Source organism: Pongo abelii, chromosome 6 (genome assembly GCF_028885655.2).
Source record: "Pongo abelii isolate AG06213 chromosome 6, NHGRI_mPonAbe1-v2.0_pri, whole genome shotgun sequence".
Taxonomy (NCBI): Eukaryota; Metazoa; Chordata; class Mammalia; order Primates; family Hominidae; genus Pongo; species Pongo abelii.
The window spans coordinates 109,927,490-109,951,236 of record NC_071991.2 but is presented as its reverse complement, the minus strand read 5'-3'; the positions used below and the strand labels follow the sequence as shown (position 1 = coordinate 109,951,236).

At 35.4% G+C, this 23,747-nt stretch overlaps 1 protein-coding gene across 1 annotated transcript in view; it reads left to right on the top strand.

Moving 5' to 3' along the window:
• The window catches only part of BMT2 (base methyltransferase of 25S rRNA 2 homolog), a 118,101-nt gene that overhangs the window by 81,119 nt on the left and 13,235 nt on the right, over positions 1-23,747 (top strand). Inside the window, exon 4 of the mRNA XM_002818359.5 lies at positions 23,404-23,518. Within this exon, the coding sequence (XP_002818405.1) occupies positions 23,404-23,518 (115 nt within the window). The remainder of the gene's footprint in view (positions 1-23,403; positions 23,519-23,747) is intronic.

Below are 23,747 nucleotides of genomic sequence, written 5' to 3'. Positions count from 1 at the left end.
CAAGAACTTTCTTCAGATTTAGCAGAAGAGGAGGGGAAAAGAGGGTGTCAGGGAGATTTGAAGCATAAGGAGGATTCCACGTGCTATTGGCTTTGAAAATGGAGGGGGCAGTGATCTAAGAAATATGGGTGGCCTCCAGAAGCTGAGAATGACTCCCAGCAGACAGCCAGCAAGGAAACAGGGACCTCAGTCCTACATCCTCGCAAAACTAGATTCTGCCAAAAACCTGAATGAGACTTGAAGTAGATTCTATCCCACATAGTCCCTAGATAAGAGCCCAGACCAGCTGACACCTTGGTTTCAGCTTTATTAGAGTCTAAAAAGAGTACCAGCCATGCCTGCCTGCACTTTTGACCTATGGAATTGGGTGTCGTTTTAAAGTTAAGTTTGTGGTAGTTTGTTACCCAGCAATAAAAACCTAATACCTAGGGTTGTTTCCAAAGTGAAGTATAACATTCATAGTATATATTTCCATTGCATATTAATCTTATGCATGGAAAATGATTAAGATGTATCCAAACTGCCATTTCCTTCTATATTAGATATAGAAAGCATAAGTATTAAAAGCTCAGGCTGCTAAATATTTTAATCCCATCTGAAATCACTTATTAGCTATATGACCTTTGATGTATTAAGACTTAGTCTCCTCATCTATAAAATGAGAGTAGTAGTACCTACTGATAAGAACTTTGCATTGCTGCTGCAGTGGCCGCTGTCATTGTTATATGGTAATGATATTCATGATGATAGCAACACAAAGAATATTGTCAATAAGAGCAGGAATCTGGACATTTACAGGAAAAAAAGCCATGGCTAAGATCTTTTTACTTAATTCTTTATACCTTTCTCTGAGCTCTGTATAGGGAGTTTCTGGGTTATCCTTTTGTTTTTTCCAGATATTTTACTTAGAAACCAGATATACTTGCCTTTGTTAAGCCTCTATTCTCAGATCTCTGGTCTCAATTTTCCAGAAAAGGTCTGTAAGATAGTAATATGTTCTTGAAAAGGGAGTTTGTCAGCAAAATAAATTTGGGGAAACATTGGACTAAAGAAATTGAGTTCCTTAACCATACAGCTATTAGATGGTTACATCTTTGTGTAGCTTTTCAGAAAGAGAATACATTTCCTACATTCATTGACCTATTGACTAAAGAGCTTCTTGCAAGACTATTTCATGGAATGCTCTTTGAGAAAAACTTTTTTCAGATACAAATCATTAATTCTATGAGCCAATACCTTGTTCCTTTCTTTTCTTATTAAAGCTTAAGTATGGTATGATAGGCAGAATTTTTTTCATCTACTTTGTGCAGGTTGTTTAGCCCATAAGTAACCTTTGATCACCACACTTACCTCTTGCAATGAATTTTTTATTTCCTAATCACCAAAATACAGAGGAGAAGCTGTTTTCTGGCTGTTACACATTGCAATCAAAACCAATAATCTTTAACCAGTCAGTATTTCAGGGATTTTTTATGCATACAGAAATGAAATGGATTATATGAAAAATGCTAAGGGTAAGTTGCCAAATAAATGAAAATAAGCCTAGTCTCATGCAGAGTCAGGAATTTTCCAGCTGGTTTTTTCTGCTGTTCCTTAAATGACTGAGACAAGAGGAACTAATGATTTTATGTTATCTCAGTTATCTAGTAATAAATTTTACCCACTTCTCATCTAACAGCCCCAAAAGTGGACATTAGAAAAATTTCTCATGTGTATGATGTCATCAATTCAAGAAGTGACAATGCTATTTACAAACTGACTCTCAACGCATTTTCTTTTTGAATTTTCCCTGCTCTAAAAGATATGAGATAGAAACCTATTTTTCTCATTCCCCTACTTCAAAGCAGCAGAGATGATAAATAAGGCCTAGATCATTGATTTCAAAGTATTTTAACCATAGAACCTTTATTCAGAAGAAACCTTTTATGGAAGCCCACCATATGAATCAAAATTGCTGTTCTGGTTGAAGGTTATAAAAGTTATAGCCTCCAGGTATCTCCTGTATCTGCCTTTGCTGGCCCTGGCCCTTCACTGACTCTAGAGAATACCTCCAGCTCTGTAGAGAGCACTTTGAAAAAACAACTAAAAAGCTACTGTAAACTGCATACTTGGGTAAATATTGCCAGGTTTTCTTACGTAATAAGCAAAAAAAGCTTACTTAGAATTACAGCTCTTTCTTAACATGTCTTGAGTAGTTCGAAATGCTGTTGTCAACACTGGCCACACACCAAACAAAATTATGTAGGAAATAAAAATCCTATATTTCCTTATTAAAATACATAACCAGCAGGGTGGGAATCAAGGGGGAGAGAGTAAAGAAATATGATCTTGAACTCTGTTTTGGAAAAGAAAAGACAACATTGAGTTAAAAACTGCATATGAAATTTAAATTTAAGTAGAAAATTATAATTTGAACAGCTTATATACATCATTATATATACCAAGGGTTTTTCCTCAATTCTTTTCCGCTGAATAAAGGAAAAAATGTCAAATGAAGTTATAAGGGCTTTAAATTCTTAAGTTATAAAAATATTTTTAAGTAATGCAGTTTTAAGATTATCTGCATAAATTTGTCTAAAGAATCAGAAGTGAAAATTTAAGGAATATAAATGAACATTTCAAAGTAGCATTAAAATGTAGAGGCAGCATAACAGAAATAAACTTTTTAGCCAAGCTTTGTTTTGCAATCAGTATGTTTTATCACTTTACAAAATGTAAATGAAATGTAGGGCAGATATGCTGAAAAGAGAAACCAGCCTAACATCATTTTAGTTGTTGTCCTTTAGAGTCTTTTGCTTCTAGGTGACAGAGTCTCTTTACACTCTTGATTCCATGTTGAGGCAGTGAAAGAAACTCTGGTTCATTATCATTGGATCTGACAGTGCCAGGATTACACCAGTTGTTATTCTATATATGACATACTGAGAAAGGTTCTTGTTAGAGCTTTGCTGCTGTTAGATGTATATTAACATGACAAATTAGATTTTCATGAAATGTGGTTCCTAATTTACTAGATAGTAATTTTTAAATAATTTACAGCTGCAAGTTGATATAGAAAAACTAGAATTGGGCAAGAGAGTGGTACTTTATTCTGTCAAGGACTGACCAAAAATTTTATAATTATTTTTTACTTTTTTCTTATTATTTGAATAGATTTGGGGAGTACAAATGCATTTTTGTTACATGGATACATTGCATAGTGATGTCTGGGCTTTTAGTGTAAATGGTACCCAGTAAGTAGTTTCCCATCGCTCACTCCCCTCCCACCTTTTGGAGTCTCCAATGTCTATTAGTTCACTCTGTTTGCCACATTGACAAACAGTGTCAATGTGTTTGTCACATTGCTTAGCTCCCACTTACAGGTTAGAACATGTATTTGGCTTTCTGAGTCATTATACTTAAGGTCATGGCCTCCAGTTCCATTCATAGTGCTGCAAAAGACATAATTTCATTTTTTATGGCTGCGTAGAATTCCATGATGTGTATGTATATATATACACCACATTTTCTGTATTTAGCCATTTATTGATGGACACAAGTTGATTCCATGACTTTGCTATTGTAGATAGTGCTGTGATCAACATACAAGGGCAGGTGTCTTTATATATAATTTCTTTTCCTTTGGGTAGATACCTAGTAGTGGGATTGCTAGATTGAATGGTAGTTACATTTTTAGTTCACCATTTTCCATAGAGGTGGCACTAATTTACATTCCTACCAATTGTGTGGTGGGAATCCTTGCCAACATCTGTTGTTATTTGACTTTTTAATAATGGCCTTTCTAACTGGTGTTAGATGATATCTCATTGTGATTTCACATGATTAGAGTTGTTGAACATTTTTTCATATATTTGTTGGAAACTTGTATGTCTTCTTTGGAAGAATGTCTGTTCATGTCCTTTGCCCACTTTTTAAATGGGATTGTTATTTTTCTTGTTAGGTTGTTTGAATTCCCTTTAAATTCTGCATATTAGCCCTTTGTAGGATGCACAGTTGGCAAATATTTTCTCCCATTCTGTAGGATGTGTGTTTACTCTGTTGATTACTTCTTTTGCTGTGCAGAAGCTTTTAAGTCCCATTTGTCTGTTTTTGTTGCTTGTGCTTTTGAATTCGTGCCTAGACCAATATCCAGAAGAGTTTTCCCTGGATTTTCTTCTAGGGTTTTTATAGTTTCAGGTCTTATATTTAAGTCTTTAATCAATCTTCAGTTAATTTTTGTATATGGCAAGAGATATGAGTTCAGTGTCATTCTTTTGTATATGGCTATCCAATTTTCCCAGCATTATTGACTGAGTATATTTTTGTTGACTTTGTCAAACATCAGTTGGTTGTAGGTATGTAGCTTTATTTCTGAGTTCTGTTTTGTTCCACTGATCTATATGTCTATTTCATACTAATACCACACTGTTTTTGTTATTATAGCCTTGTGGTGTAATTTGAAGTCGAATAATATGATGATTCCAGCTTTGTTCTTTTTGCTTAGGATTGCTTTGGCTAGTTGAGCTCCTTTTGGGTTCCATATTAATTTTAGACTTGGTGAAAAATGTTGTTGATAATTTAATAGTGATTGAGATTGCTTTGGGCTGTATAGTCATCTTAACAACATTGATTCTTCCAGTCCATAAGCATGGGATGTTTTTCCATTTGTTTGTGTCATCATCTACATTTTCTTTCACCAGTGTTTTGTAGTTCTCCTTGTAGAGAGCTTTCACCTCCTTGGTTAAGTGTACTCCTAGATATTTTATATTTTGTAACTATTGGAAATGGGATTGAGTTCTTGATTTGCTTCTTCGTCAGATCATTATTGGTGGATAGAATTGCTACTGACTTTGGTATGTTGATTTTGACTTTACTGAAGTCACTTATTAAACAAAAGTTTCTTTGAAAAGATAAAATTGATAGACTGCTAGCTAGATTAACTGAGGGGAAAAAAGGTGATTCACATAAGCAAGAGTTAGAAATGACAAAGGTGGCATTACAAGTGATACTGCAGAAATACAAAAGATCATCAGAGACGCCTTGAGTCTTGCACAAACTACATGCACAAACTAGACACCCTAGAGGAAATGGATAAATTCTTGGAAACATCCAGCGCCCTGCAACATTGAACCAGGAAGAATCAGAAATCCTCAACAGAACAATAACTAATAGTGAAATTGAATCAGTAATAAAAACTCTCCCAACAACAATAACAAAAAGCCAAGGACCAAGTTCACAGCCAGCTCTACCAGATGCACAAAGAACTGGTACCAATCTTACTGAAACTGTTCCCAAAAATTGAGGTGTAGTGAATTCTTTGTAACTAATTTATGTGAAGCCAATATCACCCGGATTCCAAAGCCAGGCAAGAACACACACAAAAAAAGACTGCAGGCCAGTATCCATGGTGAACATAGATGCAGAAATCCTTAACAAAATACTAGCACACCAAATCCAACACATGTCAAAAATATAATATACCATGAATAAGTGAGTTTTATTCCAGGGATGCAAAGATGGTTTATTTTTTGTTGTTGTTGTTTTGAGACGGAGTTTCACTCTTGTTACCCAGGCTGGAGTGCAATGGCGCTATCTTGGCTCACCGCAACCTCCACCTCCCAGGTCCAAGTGATTCCCTCAGCCTCCCAAGTAGCTGCGATTACAGACATGCACCACCACACCCGGCTAATTTTGTATTTTTAGTAGAAACGGGGTTTCTCCACGTTGATCAGGCTGGTCTTAAACTTCAGACCTCAGGTGATCCCCCCATCTTGGCCTCCCAAAGTGCTGGGATTACAGGTGTGAGCCACCATGCCCAGCTGCAAAGATGGTTTAACATATGCAATCAATAAATGTCATTCGTATAAAAAGAATTAAAAACAAAAACCATATGATCACTTCAATAGACACAGAAAAAGCATTTTATAAAATCCAGCATTCTTTCATAAAACCCCTCAACGAACTAGGCATTGCAGGAACATACCTCAAAATAATAAAAGCCGTCTATAACAAACCCACCACCAATTCATACTAAATGGGGAAAAGTTGAAAACACTCCCCCTAAGAACTGGAACAAGACAAAGATGCCCACTTTCACTGCTACTATTCAACATAGTACTGGAAGTCCTAGCCAGAGCAATCGGGCAACAGAAAGAAATAAAGGGCATCCAAATTGGAAAAGAAGTCAAATTTTCTCTGTTCGCTGATGAAATTATATCTAGAAAACCCTAAAGAGTCCTCTAAAATTGTATAGTTAGAATGGTCTTTGGAGGTCATCTACTTCTACCCCTTCATTTCATGGATGAAGAAACTGAGACCTAAAGAAGATAAGTAAAATTTCTAAGGTCACATACTAGTAAAGTGTGGGTAAAGATAGAGAGAGCTCTGTTGATTATCTGTCTCCAGAGCCTTTTTTTTTACTGTACCAAACTATTTTCTATTTCTGTGAAGGGAAATTACATTGTGATTTTTTTATATTAAAGCATAAGTTCGTTTGAAAACTGCTGCCATATACATATGTGTGTTTATTTGTGGTAGCAGAATTGGATTTAATAATCTTGCAGAAACCAATGAAAGAACCATTTAAGATATTTTCTTTTTAAAAAATGTTTAAAATCAAAGTTTTAAAGCAGTGTTAAGGGTAGGGGAAAAAAGTAGTACTGGATAATTTTTTGTTCCGTTTTTTTTTTAGACGGAGTCTCGCTCTGTCGCCCAGGCTGGAGTGCAGTGACACAATCTCAGATCACTGCAACTTCCGCCTCCCAGGTTCAAGCAATTCTCTTGCCTCAGCATCCCGAGTAGCGGGGATTACAGGCGTGTACCACCATGCCCAGCTAATTTTGGTATGTTTAGTAGAGACGGGGTTTCACCATGTTGATCAGGCTGGTCTCGAACTCCTGACCTCGTGATCTCCCGCCTTGGCCTCCTGCATTGGAGAATTTTTAAAGAAATATAATATAGTGAAATAAGTGACTGCACAACATATCAAAAGGCACTTTTATAATGAGATTCAGAGAGTCTGTGGAAAGTCCATACCTACTTAGAAACATACACCTTTTCAGTTAACTGTGCTTTCTGACTAGAATGATAGTCATTAACCTCAACAGTCTTCTCCTTTACTCTCCACCATCCCCCTCCATTTGATCCTGGGAAAACCTTGCTTCTTCTGCAGGCTCCAGCGCTCTGAGTTTCTCTTCCCTTCCGTGAGTGTTCTACTCCCATAAGATTTTGTATACTCGTCTACCTAATGCAAACATTGCACTGTTTACACGTGTGTCTTCTTCACTGGACTAATTTCTTGAGTATCTGGACTCTCTTACTCAACTTTATATCTCAAGCTCTGAAACAGGCTAACAGATAGAATAGAGGTATTCAATAATGTTTGTCAAATTATAGGTATGTATACATGTAAAGTATTTTTAATGATGCTAAAGGTACTTGAATTTTTATAGATTTGAAACACTTTTTCACTAAATTTCAAATGAAAATGATTTCTAAACTGAGAAAGTTTTAATAGCTATGTATTTATAATTATAGCTACTTAATATAAGCCTCTATTATTTATTATCTTTCAGAAGAAAATTTTTTTAAGATACAGAGTCTCACTCTGTTGCCCAGGCTGAAGCTTAGTAGCATGATCATAGCTCAGTATAACCTCTAATTCCTGAGCTCAAGCGATCCTCCCACCTCAGCCTCTTGAGTAGCTAGGGCTACAGGCATCCACTACCATGACCTGTAACGCTAATTTTTTTCTTTTTTAATTTTTTTGAAGAGACAGTGACTAGCTATGTGGTCTGGGCTGGTCTTGAACTTCTGGTCTCAAGCAGTCCTCCTGTCCTAGCCTCCCAAAAGCACTAGGATTACAGGCATGAGCCACAGCACCTGGCCTATACTCATATTTCTGTTTTTAGAACTTGGGCTTCTAGGTTGACAGTCCTTATAGTTGTAATATTTTCTTTCTTTTTTTTTTTTTTTTTTTTTTTGTGACAGAGTTTCACTCTTGTTCCCCAGGCTGGAGTGCAGTGGCGCAATCTTGGCTCACCGCAACCTCCGCCTCCCGCGTTCAAGCAATTCTCCTGCCTCAGCCTCCTGAGTAGCTAAGATTACAGGCATGTGCCACCATGCCCAGCTAATTTTGTATTTTTAGTAGAGACAGGGTTTCTCCACATTGGTCAGGCTGGTCTCGAACTCCCAACCTCAGGTGATCCGCCCGCCTCGGCTTCCCAAAGTTGTGGGATTACAGGCATGAGCCACCATGCCCGGCCTATAGTTGTAATATTTTCCACATCAAAAATTACAAATTATGATCTGACACAGGTTTATCTTATGTATGTTTGGTGGGTAGTACTCTGTGAATAAAAGGTAATCTGAAATAGTGTTTGGATAACAAAATACTGGAATTTCCAGGTCCTTTAATTGTAGTAAGAAAGAATAGTTCAATTAGGATTATCAAGAAAAATAAAGATCCTGTTGTACTATTTATTTCTGCTGTTAAATCATTTATTCTTAATTTGCTAAGGCAATTTTTTTTGAAATCCAGATATCTAACCACAAACTTTGCCATTTAACTTGCAAATAAGATTTTTCCACTAAGTAAAGTTATGCTGTGAGAATTTGCATAAGGATTAGTGCTGGAATTTAGTCTTTATCAATGTTGTTGATTCCATACATAAAAGTTATCTTGATGTGAAAGTAGTTCTTATAGAATGATTTATTTTGGACTACATGATTACAAATCCTGTAAGAACTTACCAAGGGTAAATCTAAGAGAAACCAGGGTAGCTATACATAGCATTAATGTAAAAGAATTCTCTCTTGAGAAACAATTATAAGCAGTAATTAAAATGGGAAAAATGAGTAATTCAGTTTAATTTTATTCATATTTATATTAGGTATTAACTATTTAATTTGCAGAAAATTTCTAGAATGCTCATATTCCAAAAAGGATACGGTGGCTTATAAAAACAGATATAGTTTTTTAAATGAGGAAAATAAAATGTATGAATATGGAACCAGAAGTGAGATTAATATAAACCAATGAAAATGCTGGTGTACTCGTTAGAAGTTGGCCACATATTTAGCTCGACATCACCGTAGGTTCCCTAGAAAGTTCCTCCATTCCTTTAAAATAATTTTTATTTGACAGCCTTTTCTGTGTGAAATGAACCTGTCCAGGTTTACTTTATTTGACACTTAACCCTTTATGGGGTCCATGAACAACAAGAGAAAAATCTTTTTCATTCACCTCTTTTTAACTTATATTTTAGGCTCAGGAGTACACGTGCAGGTTTGTTATATAGATAAACTCATGTCACAGATGACTTTGCCACTCAGGTACTAAGCCTAATATCCAATAGTTATTTTTTCTGATCTTCTTCCTCCTCCCAACCTCTACCCTCAAGTAGGCCCCAGTGTCTGTTGTTTCCCTCTTTATATCCCTATGTTCTCATCACTTATAAGTGAGAACATGCACTATTTGGTTTTCTGTTTCTGCATTAGTTTGCTAAGTATGATTACAAATCCTGTAAGAACTTGTAAATTGGAGAGAAACCAGGATAGCTATACATAGCATTAATGTAAAAGAATTCTTTCTCTCTTGCAAAAAAAAAAAAAAAAAAAAATTGTACAGATTATTTTGTTACCCAGGTACTAAACCTAGTACCCAACAGTTATTTTTTCTGACCTTCTCCCTCCTCCTGACCTCTGCCCTCAAAGTAGGCCCCAGTGTCTGTTGTTTTTCTCTTTATGTCCATGTGTTCTTATCACTTATAAGTGAAAACATGCACTATTTGGTTTTCTGTTCCTGCAGTAGTTTGCTAAGTATGATGGCCTCCAGCTCCATCCATGTTCCTGCAATGGACATTATATTGTTCTTTTTTATGGCTGCAATACTATTCCATTTTCTTTATCCAGTCTACCATGGGCATTTAGGTTGATTCCATGTCTTTGCTACTGTCAATAGTGCTGCAGTGAACATAGGTGTGCATGTGTCTTTATGGTAAAATGATTTGTATTCCTTTGGGTATACAGCCAGTGATAGGATTGCTAGGTCAAGTGGTATTTCTGCTTTAGCTATTTGAGGAATCGCCACACTGCTTTCCACAATGGTTGAACTAATTTACACTCCCACCAGCAGTGTATCAGCATTTTCTTTTCTACACAAACTTACCAGCATCTGTTACTGACTTTTTAATAATAACCATTATGACTTGTGTGAGATGATATCTCATTGTGGTTTTTATTTGCATTTCTCTAATGATCAGTGATATTGACCTTTTTTTAATATACTTGTTGGCCACGTGTATGTATTCTGTTGAGAAGTGTCTGTTATAATACTTTTTATATTGGGGTTGTTTTTTCTTGTAAATTTGTTTAGGTTCCTTATAGACACTGGATATTGGACCTTTGTCAATGCATAGTTTGTAAATATTTTCTCCCATTCTATAGCTAGTCTGTTTACTCTGTTGGTAGTTTCTTTTGCTGTGCAGAAGCTTTTAAGTTTAATTAGATCCCATTTGTCAAATTTTGCTTTTGTTGCGATTGCTTTTGGCATCTTGGTCATGAAACCTTTGCATATTCCTATGTCCAGAATGGTGTTGCCCAGGTTGTCTTCCAAAGTTTTTATCGTTTTAAGTTTTACTTTTAAGTCTTCTGTCCATCTTGAGTTGATTTTTGTATATGGTGTAAAGAAGGGGTCTAGTTTCAATCTTCTGCATAGGGCCAGCCACTGATCCCAGCACCATTTATTCAGTGTCCTTTCCCCATTGCTTGTTTTTGTCAGCTTTGTCAAAAATCAGATGGTCATAGGTGGGCAGCTTTATTCTGGGCTCTCTATTCTGTCCCATTGGTCTATGCGTCTGTCTACCAGTACCATGCTGTTTTGTTTACTGTAGCAGCTTTGTAGTATCATTTGAAGTTGGATAATGTGATGACTCCAGCTTTGTTCTTTTTGCTTAGGATTGCCTTGGCAATTTGGGTACTTCTCTGGGGTTCCATATGAATTTTAAAATAGTTTTTCTAGTTCTGTGAAGAATGTCATTGGTAGTTTGATAGGAATAGCATTGACTCTGTAAATTGCTTTGGGCAATAAGGCCATTTTAACAATATTGATTCTTCCTATCCATGAGCATGGAATGTTTTTCCATTTGTTTGTGTTGTCTCTGATTTCTTTGAGCAGTAGTTCTCATTCTAGAGATCATCCACCTTCTGGGTTAGCCATATTCCTAGGTATTTCATTCTTTTTATGCCAATTGTGAATGGGATTGCCTTCCTGGTGTATAGAAATGCTAGTGATACCTGTACATTGATTTTTGTGTCCTGAAACTTTGCTGGAGTTGTTTATCAGCAGAAGGTGCTTTTGGGCCAAAACCATGATGTTTTCTAAATACAGGATCATCATATCTTCAGCAAATAGGGATGGTTTGACTTCCTCTCTATTATATTTGGATTGCGTTTATTTCTTTCTCTTATCCGATTGCTCTGAACAGGACTCCCAGTACTATGTTGAATAGGAGTGGTGAGAGGGCATCCTTGTCATGTGCTGGTTTTCAAGGGGAGTGCTTCCAGCTTTTGCCTATTCAGTATAATGTTGGCTGTGAGTATCTCATAGATGACTCATTATTTTGAGGTATATTCCTTCAATGCCTAGTTTATTGAGAGTTTTTAACATGAAGAGATGTTGGACTTTATCAGAAGCCTTTTCTGCATCTATTGAGATGATCATGTGGTTTTTGTCTTTAGTTCTGTTTATGTGATGAGTCACATTTATTGATTTGCATATGTTGAACCAACCTGGCTTCCTGGGGATAAAGCCTACTTGACTGTGGTGGATTGGCTTTTCAATGTGCTGCTGGATTTGGTTTGCAAGTATTTTGTTGAGGATTTTTGCATGAGTGTTCATCAAGGATATTTCTTTTTTTGTTTTCTTTGCCAGGTTTGGTATCAGAATGATGCTGGCTTCATAGAATGAGTTGGGGAGGAGTCCCTCCTCCTCAGTCTTTTGGAATAGTTTCAGTAGGAATGGTACCAGCTCTTTGTAGAATTCCACAGCTGTAGAATTCTGTGAATCCATCTGGTCCTGGGCATTTTTTGTTTGGTAGGCTACTTATTACTGATTCAACTGTAGAGCTCATTATTGGTCTGTTCAGGAAATCAATTTCTTCCTGGTTCGGTCTTGGAAGGGGATATGTGTTCAGGAATTTATCTCTCTCTCCTAGGTTTTCTAGTTTCACTCCAATTAAAATTTAGCAAAACTGTAATCCCAGCACTTTGGGAGGCCGAGACGGGTGGATCACAAGGTCAGGAGATCGAGACCACTCTGGCTAACACGGTGAAACCTCGTCTCTACTAAAAATACAAAAAATTAGCCGGGCGTGGTGGCGGGTGCCTATAGTCCCAGCTACTCAGGAGGCTGAGGCAGGAGAATGGCGTGAACCTGGGAGGCGGAGCTTGCAGTGAGCCGAGATCGCGCCACTGCATTCCAGCCTGGGGGACAGAGCAAGACTCCGTCTCAAAAAAAAAAAAAAAAAAAAAACTAGTATCTATGACTTTATTACTTAGAGAAATTACAGATGTTTATCATATTGTAGTTATATATATCAGAATACTTATTCTCATCACTACTTTGAAATTGTGGTAGTCATTACATTGCTGAATCCTCATTATTTAATGTTACTAAAGAAACACTTGTTACTATATCATAGCTTTCTTTTTCTTGTAATAGTATAACTATTTCAGGATAACTAATTTTGTGATTTGATTTAGTCATGCATTTCTGAAAGCATTTTGAAAAGGAATCTGTCTTCAAACTGCTTAAAGGGGTTGAGGGTCCAAAAATTATTTTAAAACCTTTGACTTAGAGGAAGAAGGTACACATGGTTGTATGATACAATCTTTCAAGACTCAGATTTATTCATTAGATGATTTAAATATTTGCTGAATTTAAGTTATAATTGGCAAAGAAGTTTTATTTGTTTGAAAACATTTAAGCAACTGAACATGCATTTTCAGGTAGTTCCTCTTGTGTTATAACAAAGCACTTCTCTGTAGTTTTAGTTTTTTAATAATTTAATGAGGGATTGATTCTCAAGTTAGGTTCTCCTGCTATGTGCATTGCATATATTAATGTGGAAGTAAAGTGTATCAGTTAAGATCACTTAAGATTGGCCCTCTAGCCTTTTTTGATGAAGAAAGTACAGTCTTTTAATAGATATTCAAAGTCTATTGTCTTTAGCATACTTAATGTATTCATGTAATACAGTACTTTCACATCAATGAACAGTAACAAAACACTACTACTGTTTATTTACATACACTTTCATAACTATTGACTGTGTTGTCACAAACTGATTTTATGCTGACTACTTAGACTAAGATAATTTTATCTGTTTACATATTTTACTTTAAAAGTTAAGCTGGAATATGATTATCTAGATATTCTAATCAATCTCCCAAACTGAAAACTTTTTAAAAATGATGGATAAATCTTCTTAGGTAAGAACTGATAAGGCCAAAATCCAAATGATGGCAGGAAGCCAGAAAAGTAAGCAAAGCACAAAGCTTCTGTTGAGCTGAGAGCATTGGTCCAAACTGGCAAACTTGAGCTTTGGTTTTTACACTCCTCTTATAGAATTGAATCTCCAAACAGCTGCTTTCTCAATTTAGTGAACCAGAAGTAAATCTATTCCTTCATCCAAAGCAGACAGACCCTGAACAGGTTGAAACCATAGTATATCCCAAGCACTAATTCATAGTTCAAAATTCATACCTGCAAAGTGGGTCCACAAACTTTAAACCTTGTGTTTATTTAGTTGAAAGTGGTCCTAAACTGGTGGTGCTCCAGGTAGCTTGACATAGCAAAGAGACTTCTACTCAAAGAATTTTCATAAATAATTTTTCAGGAAATGTAAATTGCTTATAGTAAAAATCATTACTAAGCATGTATGAAAACAAGGTATGACCTAAAGTCAGCAGAGGCAGCAAGAACAGACCTATAAAGGCTTTGTATATTAGAATCATGAATCACAATTTATAAAACAAGCTATTTTATGGTTTTAGGTCTTGAGTTTAAGTCTTTAATCCATCTTGAGTTAATTTTTGTATAAGGTGTAAGGAAGGTGTCCAGTTTCAGTTTTTTGCATATGACTAGCCAGTTTTCCCAACACCATTTATTAAATAGGAAATCCTTTCCCCATTGCTTGTTTTTGTCAGGTTTGTCAAAGATCAGATGGTTGTAGATGGGTGGTGTTATTTCTGAGGCCTCTATTCTGTTCCATTGGTCTATATCTCTGTTTTGGTACCACTACCATGCTGTTTTGGTTACTGTAGCCTTGTAGTATAGTTTGAAGTTAGGTAGTGTGATGCCTCCAGCTTTGTTCTTTTTGTTTAGGATTGTCTTGGCTGTACGGGCTCTTTTTTGGTTCCATATGAAATTTAAAGTAGTTTTTTCTAATTCTGTGAAGAAAGTCAATAGTAGCTTGATGGGGATAGCATTGAATCTATAAATTTGGGCAGTATGGCCGTTTTCATGATATTGATTCTTCCTATCCATGAGGATAGAATGTTTTTCCATTTGTTTGTGTCCTCTTATTTCCTTGAGCAGTGGTTTGTAGTTCTCCTTGAAGAGGTCCTTCACATCCCTTGTAAGTTGTATCCCTAGGTATTTTATTTTCTTTGTAGCAGTTGTGAATGGGAGTTCACTCATGATTTGGCTCTCTGTTTGTCTATTATTGGTGTATAGGAATGCTTGTGATTTTTGCCCATTGATTTTGTATCCTGAGACTTTGCTGAAGTTGCTTATCAGCTTAAGGAGATTTTGGTCCGAGACTATGGGATTTTCTAAATATGCAATCGTGTCATCTGCAAAAAGACAATTTAGCTTCCTCTTTTCCTATTTGAATACCCTTTATTTCTTTCTCTTTCCTGATTGCCTTGGCCAGAACTTCCAATACTATGTTGATTAGGAGTCGTGAGAGGGGGCATCCTTGTCATGTGCCGGTTTTCAGAGGGAATGCTTCCAGTTTTTGCCTATTCAGTATGATATTGGCTGTGGGTTTGTCATAAATAGCTCTTATGATTTTGATATATGTTCCACCAATATCTAGTTTATTGAGAGTTTTTAGCATGAAGGGGTGTTGAATTTTATTGAAGGCCTTTTCTGTATCTATTGAAATAATCATGTGGTTCTGTTAATGTGATGGATTACATTTATTGATTTGCATTATGTTGAGCCAGCCTTGCATCCCAGGGATGATGCTATTTTAGAGAAAAGAATTGCTTGAAAATTTCTACGGGAAATAGAAACTTTAAAGACTAGCCATTTGGAAAGCCAAAATTATTCAAAATAAACTCAGTATATGGAATGAATTGAAGAGGAATTATCAAACTAGGAAACATTATCATCCAGATAACATTATTATCTTGTCTTGCCTCACACAGACAAGAAAATGTAAAATAAAAAAAAAAATGGTTAAAGACAGAAGATAAAAATGAAGTATAACTTACATCTTTATCGGAGTTGCAGAAGGAGAGGCGAGAATGGGAAAGCCAAACCTCACTTAAAAGAAATTCTAAAGCTATCTTTCAGGCAGAAAAAAAGTGATCCCAAATAGAAAGTCTAAACAGATATACACCAGTAATAATAATAGAATTGAAATACACAAAATGACTAATTTGTGTGGTTAACAGAATTTTAAGTGTTCTCAAGGTTTTGTATGGTCTGGGTGAAGACAAAGGCAATGTAAAATTTTCAAATTAGCAAAATCAAAAACATGGAATTATTAAAATTTAAAAAGGAAAAATCTAAAACCAGTTCTCAACTTTAGCTATACAATACATTCACCTAGGGAGCTCTTGAAAATCATAATGCCCAGACTCCATTGTACCCCCCAATTAAATCAGAATCTCTGGGTGTTGTTAAAACTTCCAGCGTGATTCCAAAGAAAGTAATAGAGTGTGAGAAAAGAAACATACAATAGGTAGAGCAGAAAGAAAGTGCAAAAGTAATATAATAGATCAAAATATTCCAATTAAAACATAGATTGTCAGACTCTGCATATAAAAATCCAATTTATGCTCTTATGAGAGATATCCAAAACATGAGGCTTTAGAGTATCATTGCTAGAGATAAAGGAGACATTTTTTGTGATAAAAGGTATGATTTAGTAGGAAAATATAGCAATTTTTAATTTTTGCCTAATATCGCATGCATATATGAAATATTGAATAAATAATGAAATTTATTAACACTTCATATATATAATGAAAATTGACAGACAAATCTATAGTTGTTTTGGGGAGATTTATTTTTGATGGTTGTTTGATCCGGGATTCATCAAAGATTACATATAGAATCTAGTTAAATATCTCTTGGACTGCATTAATATAGAAAACTCCCTGTGATTACATTAATGTTTCTGGTAAGCATGCTACATAGGTGATATTGGGTTCTCAGGGCATCACTCAGGGACAAATGTCAATTTGTCCCATTTTCAGTGATGTTTGATCTTTTGACTAAGGTGATGTCTACCAGATTCCTCCCAAGTACCTTTAATCTGTAATTTGTGGAGTGAATTATATACATAAACACCAAGTGAAGTTTCTGTTTCCACCAGTGGCTTTAGCATCCATTAGTGGTCTTGCCTAAATCAAGTTGTTTTTATTACAGTGGTTGCAAAATGGTGATTAATTTCTATCTTGCTCAAATATATTGGTTGGCATTCTTTTGTAAAAACATCTTTCCCTTCTCCCCCTTTCTTATTTAAGTACCTGTAGACTCAGATTTTAAATCATTGTGTTAAAGTTCATTCTTATGATGGTGAAATCATCCCAAATTAGGCCAATGGAAATGCCTTTAAAGTAGTTACTTTTACCTTTTCATAGTGTTTGAGCAGTGCTTTACTTTCTTGTACAATAAGATCATCCAGGCTTACCATATACTTTCTCTCCTTCAACCCTGGCATAAGCTGTTCCTCTAAGTAGTACAGGTTCCTTTTAGTGAGAGAACAGTATTTAGAAACCAAATTCTGAGTATTAGATATGCTTTTTGTTACTGTGGTGTCACTGCTTTGACATCCTTTCTTATGAAACCTCTAATTCTAATCCATCACTGGCAGGGTTTTTTCCCTCCGTTCCCTCATTCTGAGTTTGTATCTCTCAGCAACTTTAGTTTATTTGCCATTTGCTCAGCTCTTCAAGACACACAAAATAATTTCAAAATGACTATATCAGCACCACCACAACCACAAACATTAAAATTCAGGATATTTTTGCAGTTTTTTTTTTGTCCTTAGAATATTACCCATCAAGATTATTGTCTTCAGAATAGTATGCTCAAGTGGTATTGAATTATTGGTTTTCCTTCTGTGTTATTTAACTAGATTCATTAGTTTATAGTGGTTTTATTTTTTGAATATGTAAAACATTAACAACTTTCAAAATTCAAAACTACAATGAAAGGTATACTCAGACATCCCATCTCATACTTAAAGCATCTACCTTGTTCCAAATCTTCTGAGGTTTTATTAGTTTCTGGTTTATCCTTTCTAGGTTTCTTTTTTGCAAAAATAAACATATAGATGAAAATAACAAAATAACTTTAAATCAATTTGCATAGATTATTCTGTTTTTTTTTCTTAATGGTGGAAGATTGAGGAAACATTCAAAAAGTAAGACTATCAAATATTTGAACAACATGATTAACAAACTTGCCCACTTATAAACATAGATGTAAAATCCTGAAAATACCTACACACAGTCGATTCTCATTTGTAAATTCCCTGTCTGTGAATTACCTAACTTACTAAAACTTACTTAATTGTAACCCTACAATCAATACTTGTGGCAAAAAATTTGACTCATTCTACACACAAATTTCCCAACTGAGGTCCAACAAGGTGAGCTATGCCTTGTTTCCGCTGTCTCACACAAACACCCTTTTCACAGCCTATTTGGTGTTACATTTTTTGTTTGTGCTTTTTGTTGATGACTTTGCTTTTAAAACAACCCCCACATATGGTGTTGAAGTCTAGTGTTCCTGAGCACAGGAATGCTGTATTGTGCCTTACAAAGAAAATACATGTGTTATGTAAGCTTCCTTCAGGCATGAGTTATAGTGCTGTTGGCCACGAGTTCAATGTTAATGCATCAACAATATGTATTAAATACAGTGCTTTTAAACAGAAACACATAAATTCAAGGTATGTGTTGATGAAAATGTTGTGACCAGAGACCTAATCCTGTAGTTTCCATAAGAGCCATTGTTCAGCATTCACTAATTCAACATTCATCGTCACTTTATAGAACCAAATAACCACAAGTAGCCAGAATTTACTGTATATACACACAGACATATAAAACAAATCCTTAGATTATGAAAAGAATAATATATAGAAACCAAATTAGGACCTTCCGAAGAATGCAAGATTGATTTGACACTATACAATTAATGAATTTTTTCTACCACATAAACAGATTAGTCATATCTGCACAAATATATAGACTGCATTTGATAAAATTCCACATGGATTTGTGTCAAAAAAAGAAAAACCACCCTAGCTAAGCATAAAAATGATTTCATGAAGTCCTGGCCAGAACAACCAGGCAAGAGAAATAGAAGGAACAAATAGAAGTGGAGAAGTCCAACTATCTCTGTTTGCAGATGACATGATTCTATATCTATAAAACCCCATAGTCTCTGCTAAAAGCTCCTAGATCTGATGATCAACTTCAGCAAAGTTTCAGGATACAAAATAAATGTACAAAAATCAGTGGCATTCCTATACATCAACAACATTCAAGCTGAGAGCCAAATCAAGAACACAATCCCATCCACAATTGCCACAAAAAGAATAAAATACCTAGAATACAGCTAATCAGGGAGGTGAAACATCTCTGCAACAAGAATTGCAAAACAATGCTCAAATCAGAGATGACACAAACAAATGGAAAACATTTCATGCTCATGGATAGGAAGAATCATTATTGTTGAAATGGCCATACTGTCAAAGCAATTTACAGATCCAGTGCTATTTTCATCAAACTACCAATGACATTCTTCACAGAATTAAGAAAAACTAGTTTAAAATTCATATGGAACCAGAAGAGAGCCCAAATCACCAAGGCAATTCCTAGCAAAAATAACAAAGCTGGAGGCATCACATGTTACCCAACTTCAAGTGATACTATAAGGCTACAGTAAACAAAACTGCATGGTACTGGTACCAAAACAGACACACAGACCAATGGACAGAATAGAGAACCCAGAAATAAAACCTACAACCATCTGATCTTTGATAAAGTTGACAAAAGCAATGGGGACAGGACTCACTATTCAATAAATGGTGCTGGGATAACTAGCCATAATCAGAAGATTGAAACTGGACCTCTTTGTTACACCATACACAAAAATAAACTCAAGATCAGTTAAAAAGACTTAAATGTAAAACTAGAAAAACCTTGGAAGATAACCTAGGAAATACCATTCTGGACATAAAACCTGGGAAAGATTATGACAAAGATGCCAAAAGTAATTTTAACAAAAACATTGACAAGTGGGACCTACTTAAACTAAAGAGCTTCTGCACAGCAACAGAAACTATCAACAGAATAAACAGACAACCTACAGAATGGGAGAAAATATAACCATGCATCTGACAAAGGTCCAATATCCAGCAACTATAAGGAACTTAAACAAATTTGCAGGCAGAAAACAACCCCATTAAAAAGTAGGCAAAGGACATGAACAGACACTTCTCAAAAGAAGACAAACGTGTCCAACAGGTATATGAAAAAATGCTCAACATCACTAAACGTTAGAGAAATGCAAATCAAAACCACAATGAGATACCATCTCACAGGCATCAGAATGGCTATTATTAAAAAGTCAAAAAATAACAGCTGCTGGCAAGGTTGTGGAGGAAGGGGAATGCTAATACACTGCTGGTGGCAATGTAAATGAGTTCAGCCATTGTGGAAAGCAGTGTAGCAATTCCTCAAAGAACTTCAAATTACCACTAGACTCAGCAATCCCCCATTATTGGGTATACACCCAAGGGACTATAAATCATTCTACAATAAAGACACATGCACACATATGTTCATCACAGCACAGTTCACAATAGCAAAGACATGGAATCAACCTAAATGCCCAACAGCAGTAGACTGGATAAAGAAAACGTGGTACATATACACTATAGAATACTATGCAGCCATAAAAAAGAATGAAATCATGTCCTTTGTAGCAACATGGATGGAGCTGGACGTCATTATCCTAATTATCCTAAGCAAACTAATTCAGGAACAGAAAACCACATACCTCATGTTCTCACTTGTTAGTGGGAGCTAAATGATGAGAACACATGGACCCAAAGAGGGAAACAACATACACTGGGGATTACTTAAGGGTGGAGACAGAGAAGAGAGAGAATTAAAAAAAACTACCTATTGGGAACCATCTTTATTACCTGGGTGACAAAATAAATCAGTACACCAAACTCCCTAAACACCAAACTCCTGAGACACGTAGTTTACCTGTGTAACCTGTACATGTACCCCTGGACCTAAAATAAAAGTTTATAAAAAAGGAAATTCAACTTTATCAAGGGTAGTATATAAAACCTATACCAGTTATTACATTTAATGGTGAAACACTGGAAAATTCCTTCTGATGTAAGATTAATAGAAGTGGGCAAGTGGATGGACACTATCTACCAACATATTGGAAGTCCTCAGCCGAGTGGTAAGGGGGTAAAAAATGGATGGGTAGGTGGGTGATAGGAGAGGATGAAACACAAGTGTCATTTTTCACAGATTAGGAACTTATGTACCTAGAGTACACAAAATAATATACAGATAATCGAGATAAATTTCGTAAAGCTGCTGGATCTAAAAAAATAATACATAGTAGCCACCCCTTCTTCACAGAGAATACATGCCGACACCCCCCATGGAGGCCTAAAACCACAGACATTACTGAATCCTATACATACTATGTTTTTATATATACATACCCATGATAAAGTTTAATTTGTAAGTTAGGCACAATAAGAATAACAATAAAATAGAACAATTATAACAAAATACTATAAAAATTATGTGAGTATGGTATCTCAAAGTATCTTATTGTACTTCACTTACCCAAATACTATAAAAATTATGTGAGTATGGTATCTCAAAGTGTTTTATTGTACTTCACTTACCCTTATGATGTGAGATGATAAAATGCCTATACAATGGGATGGAGTGAGGTGAATAACATAGGTATTGTGACTTAGCATTAGGCTACTGTTGACCTTCTGACCATACATCAGGAGGAGGAGGATCATCTGCTTTCAGTAATCCTAGATCATGAAGCCATGCCTATGTCAGTTGTTAGATATCAGGATCATAAGATATCCTGTTAATGACTAATGCAAAAAGCTTGGATGCTTTGGACAAATGGATGTGATCCGTGTCCTGGGTCTGACGGTGTGAGAATTTACCATGCTACTCAGAATGTCACGCAATTTAAATCTCATGAATTGGTTTATTTCTGGAATTTTCTGTTGAGCATTTTCAGACCATGGTTAACTGCGGGTAACTGAAACCACAAAAGGTGAAACACCAGATAAGGGGGGACTATTGTATCCAAGTAAATTGCATCCATGTAACCAACAATAAAAAATGAAATTAAAAAAAAACAGTAAAGTGTATCCATGGGAAAAAAGATAATAAAAGCATCAAAAACTAGGAAATACCAAGGAATATAACTCCAACAAAAGATGTGAGGGAACTTTTTAGAGAAAATGATCAAAACTATTGACAGTTTTTTAAGTAAATGGATAACTATTCGTGTTCCTGAATTTGAAGATTGAATATTATAAAGATGTTAATTCTCCTTAAGTGATCTTTAGACTTAATGCCATACTAATAAAAGTCTTAAGTGTACTACTGTACAGCATAAAAGTGAATTATAGAAGCACAAACAACTCAAAAACATGTCAAATGAAAGCAGCAAGTTACAAAATGTAATGTAAAACTAAGCTGTAGACATTCAGTCGTAGGTACTTAAGACTATAAAAGGAAATCAAGGGAATAAATAAGGATAAGTGACTAAAATAGGGATAGTGACTACCTAAAATGAGGATAGTGACTACCATTTTGGAAAGGTGTGGGGGATGTCATCAGGGAGGGTCATGTTTCCAGGATGCAGTCATTATGTCTTGACCTGAGTGGTAATTACATGGTCACTCACTGAGTGACTGTTCTTTAAACTGTGTATGTTTTATGCAAATAAAAAATTAAGGAGCGAAGCCAAATAATTTGAAATAGGCGAAGTATATTACTGAGAATTGATCAGTTATTAAGCTAATCCATGATATGATTAAGTTATTGGTGACTGTTCCATAATGTTGAAGTAACTTGAATGGTTTAGGATACTTCATTGAGAAAGAAAATTCAATTTATAGGAAGTATATATTTTTTAAGACTCTCAGAAATGTTTTGCTACTCAGTTTACTAGAATCTATACTACAGAATTTAGCATATAGCAAATTCTGCTTTTACTAGGGAAGATCATTAGTGGAAGAAATACAAATTTTTTATATAACATGGTAATAGTGAGCAATGATATCTACCACCTTTTGAGCACTTACCATGTGCTAGGCATAGGGTCAAGTATTAAATGTATTATTAATTCTGGGAAAAAGTCTAAGGGTAAATACCACTATTATCCCCATATTACATGTTAAGGGTCAGAGTCAGGTTATGGTCTTAGCCTTTCTGATTCAAGAACTCCTTAACCATAGCCCAATAAGGGTAAGAATGACTAGTAGTGTGTATAGTATTACATATTGTTACAGATTCTCATTTGTTTTTTACTCTCACTCTATCATGAGTGTAGAGTGGAGTTTTCCAGAGACTACATACATAGCATGTGATATTGCAACAGCCTGAATGCAAAAGCAGATATTAGAATTCATTCATCTTCAATTAAGCCAGACATTAGAGACTTGAAAAAATATATTTTTAAAAAATGGGGGTTGGGGGTGGGGGAGCCAGGCTCAGTGGCTCACGCCTCTAATCCCAGTACTTTGGGAGCTGAGGCTGGAGGATCACTTGAGCTCAGGAGTTCAAGACCAGCCTGGGCAATACAGCAAGACCTTGTCTCAATTTTTAAAAAATTAAGTAAATATATATAAAACAAAGCCGTACTTTTTTACTATCCTTTTTAAGTCTAATAAATGAATATTTTTAAGACTTGTTCATCTTAACTTCAAATATGATCATTATTAATAGATATAACTCACAGAAATGAAAGCTCATTGGGGCCCTCAGTAATTTTTAAATGTGTAAAAGGGTCCTGAGACCAAAAAGTTAAAGAACCGATAATCTATGTGATTTTTTATATTCTCATATTTGATTTTGTTTTTATAAAATATCTGTTTTTAGGTTGCTACAAGCCTCAGGAAAAATCAGATTACTTGATGTTGGCAGCTGCTTTAATCCATTTCTGAAGTTTGAAGAATTTCTGACTGTTGGCATAGATATTGTACCTGCTGTAGAGGTATGCATAGTTTTGTTTTCAGACTTCAATATTTTACATGTATATTTACAAAAGAAAAGCACTGTCTTTGCATCCGTAAAATAGCAAATGTATTTCCTATGTACCCATTGAGGGGAGATTTCAAAATTAAATACATTTTGTGAAAAATTGAGCATTTAACCAAATATTGTCTTTATTTTCTTTATCATCTAAATAGCCATAATTTAAAACTATGTTAGAGCAAAATCAT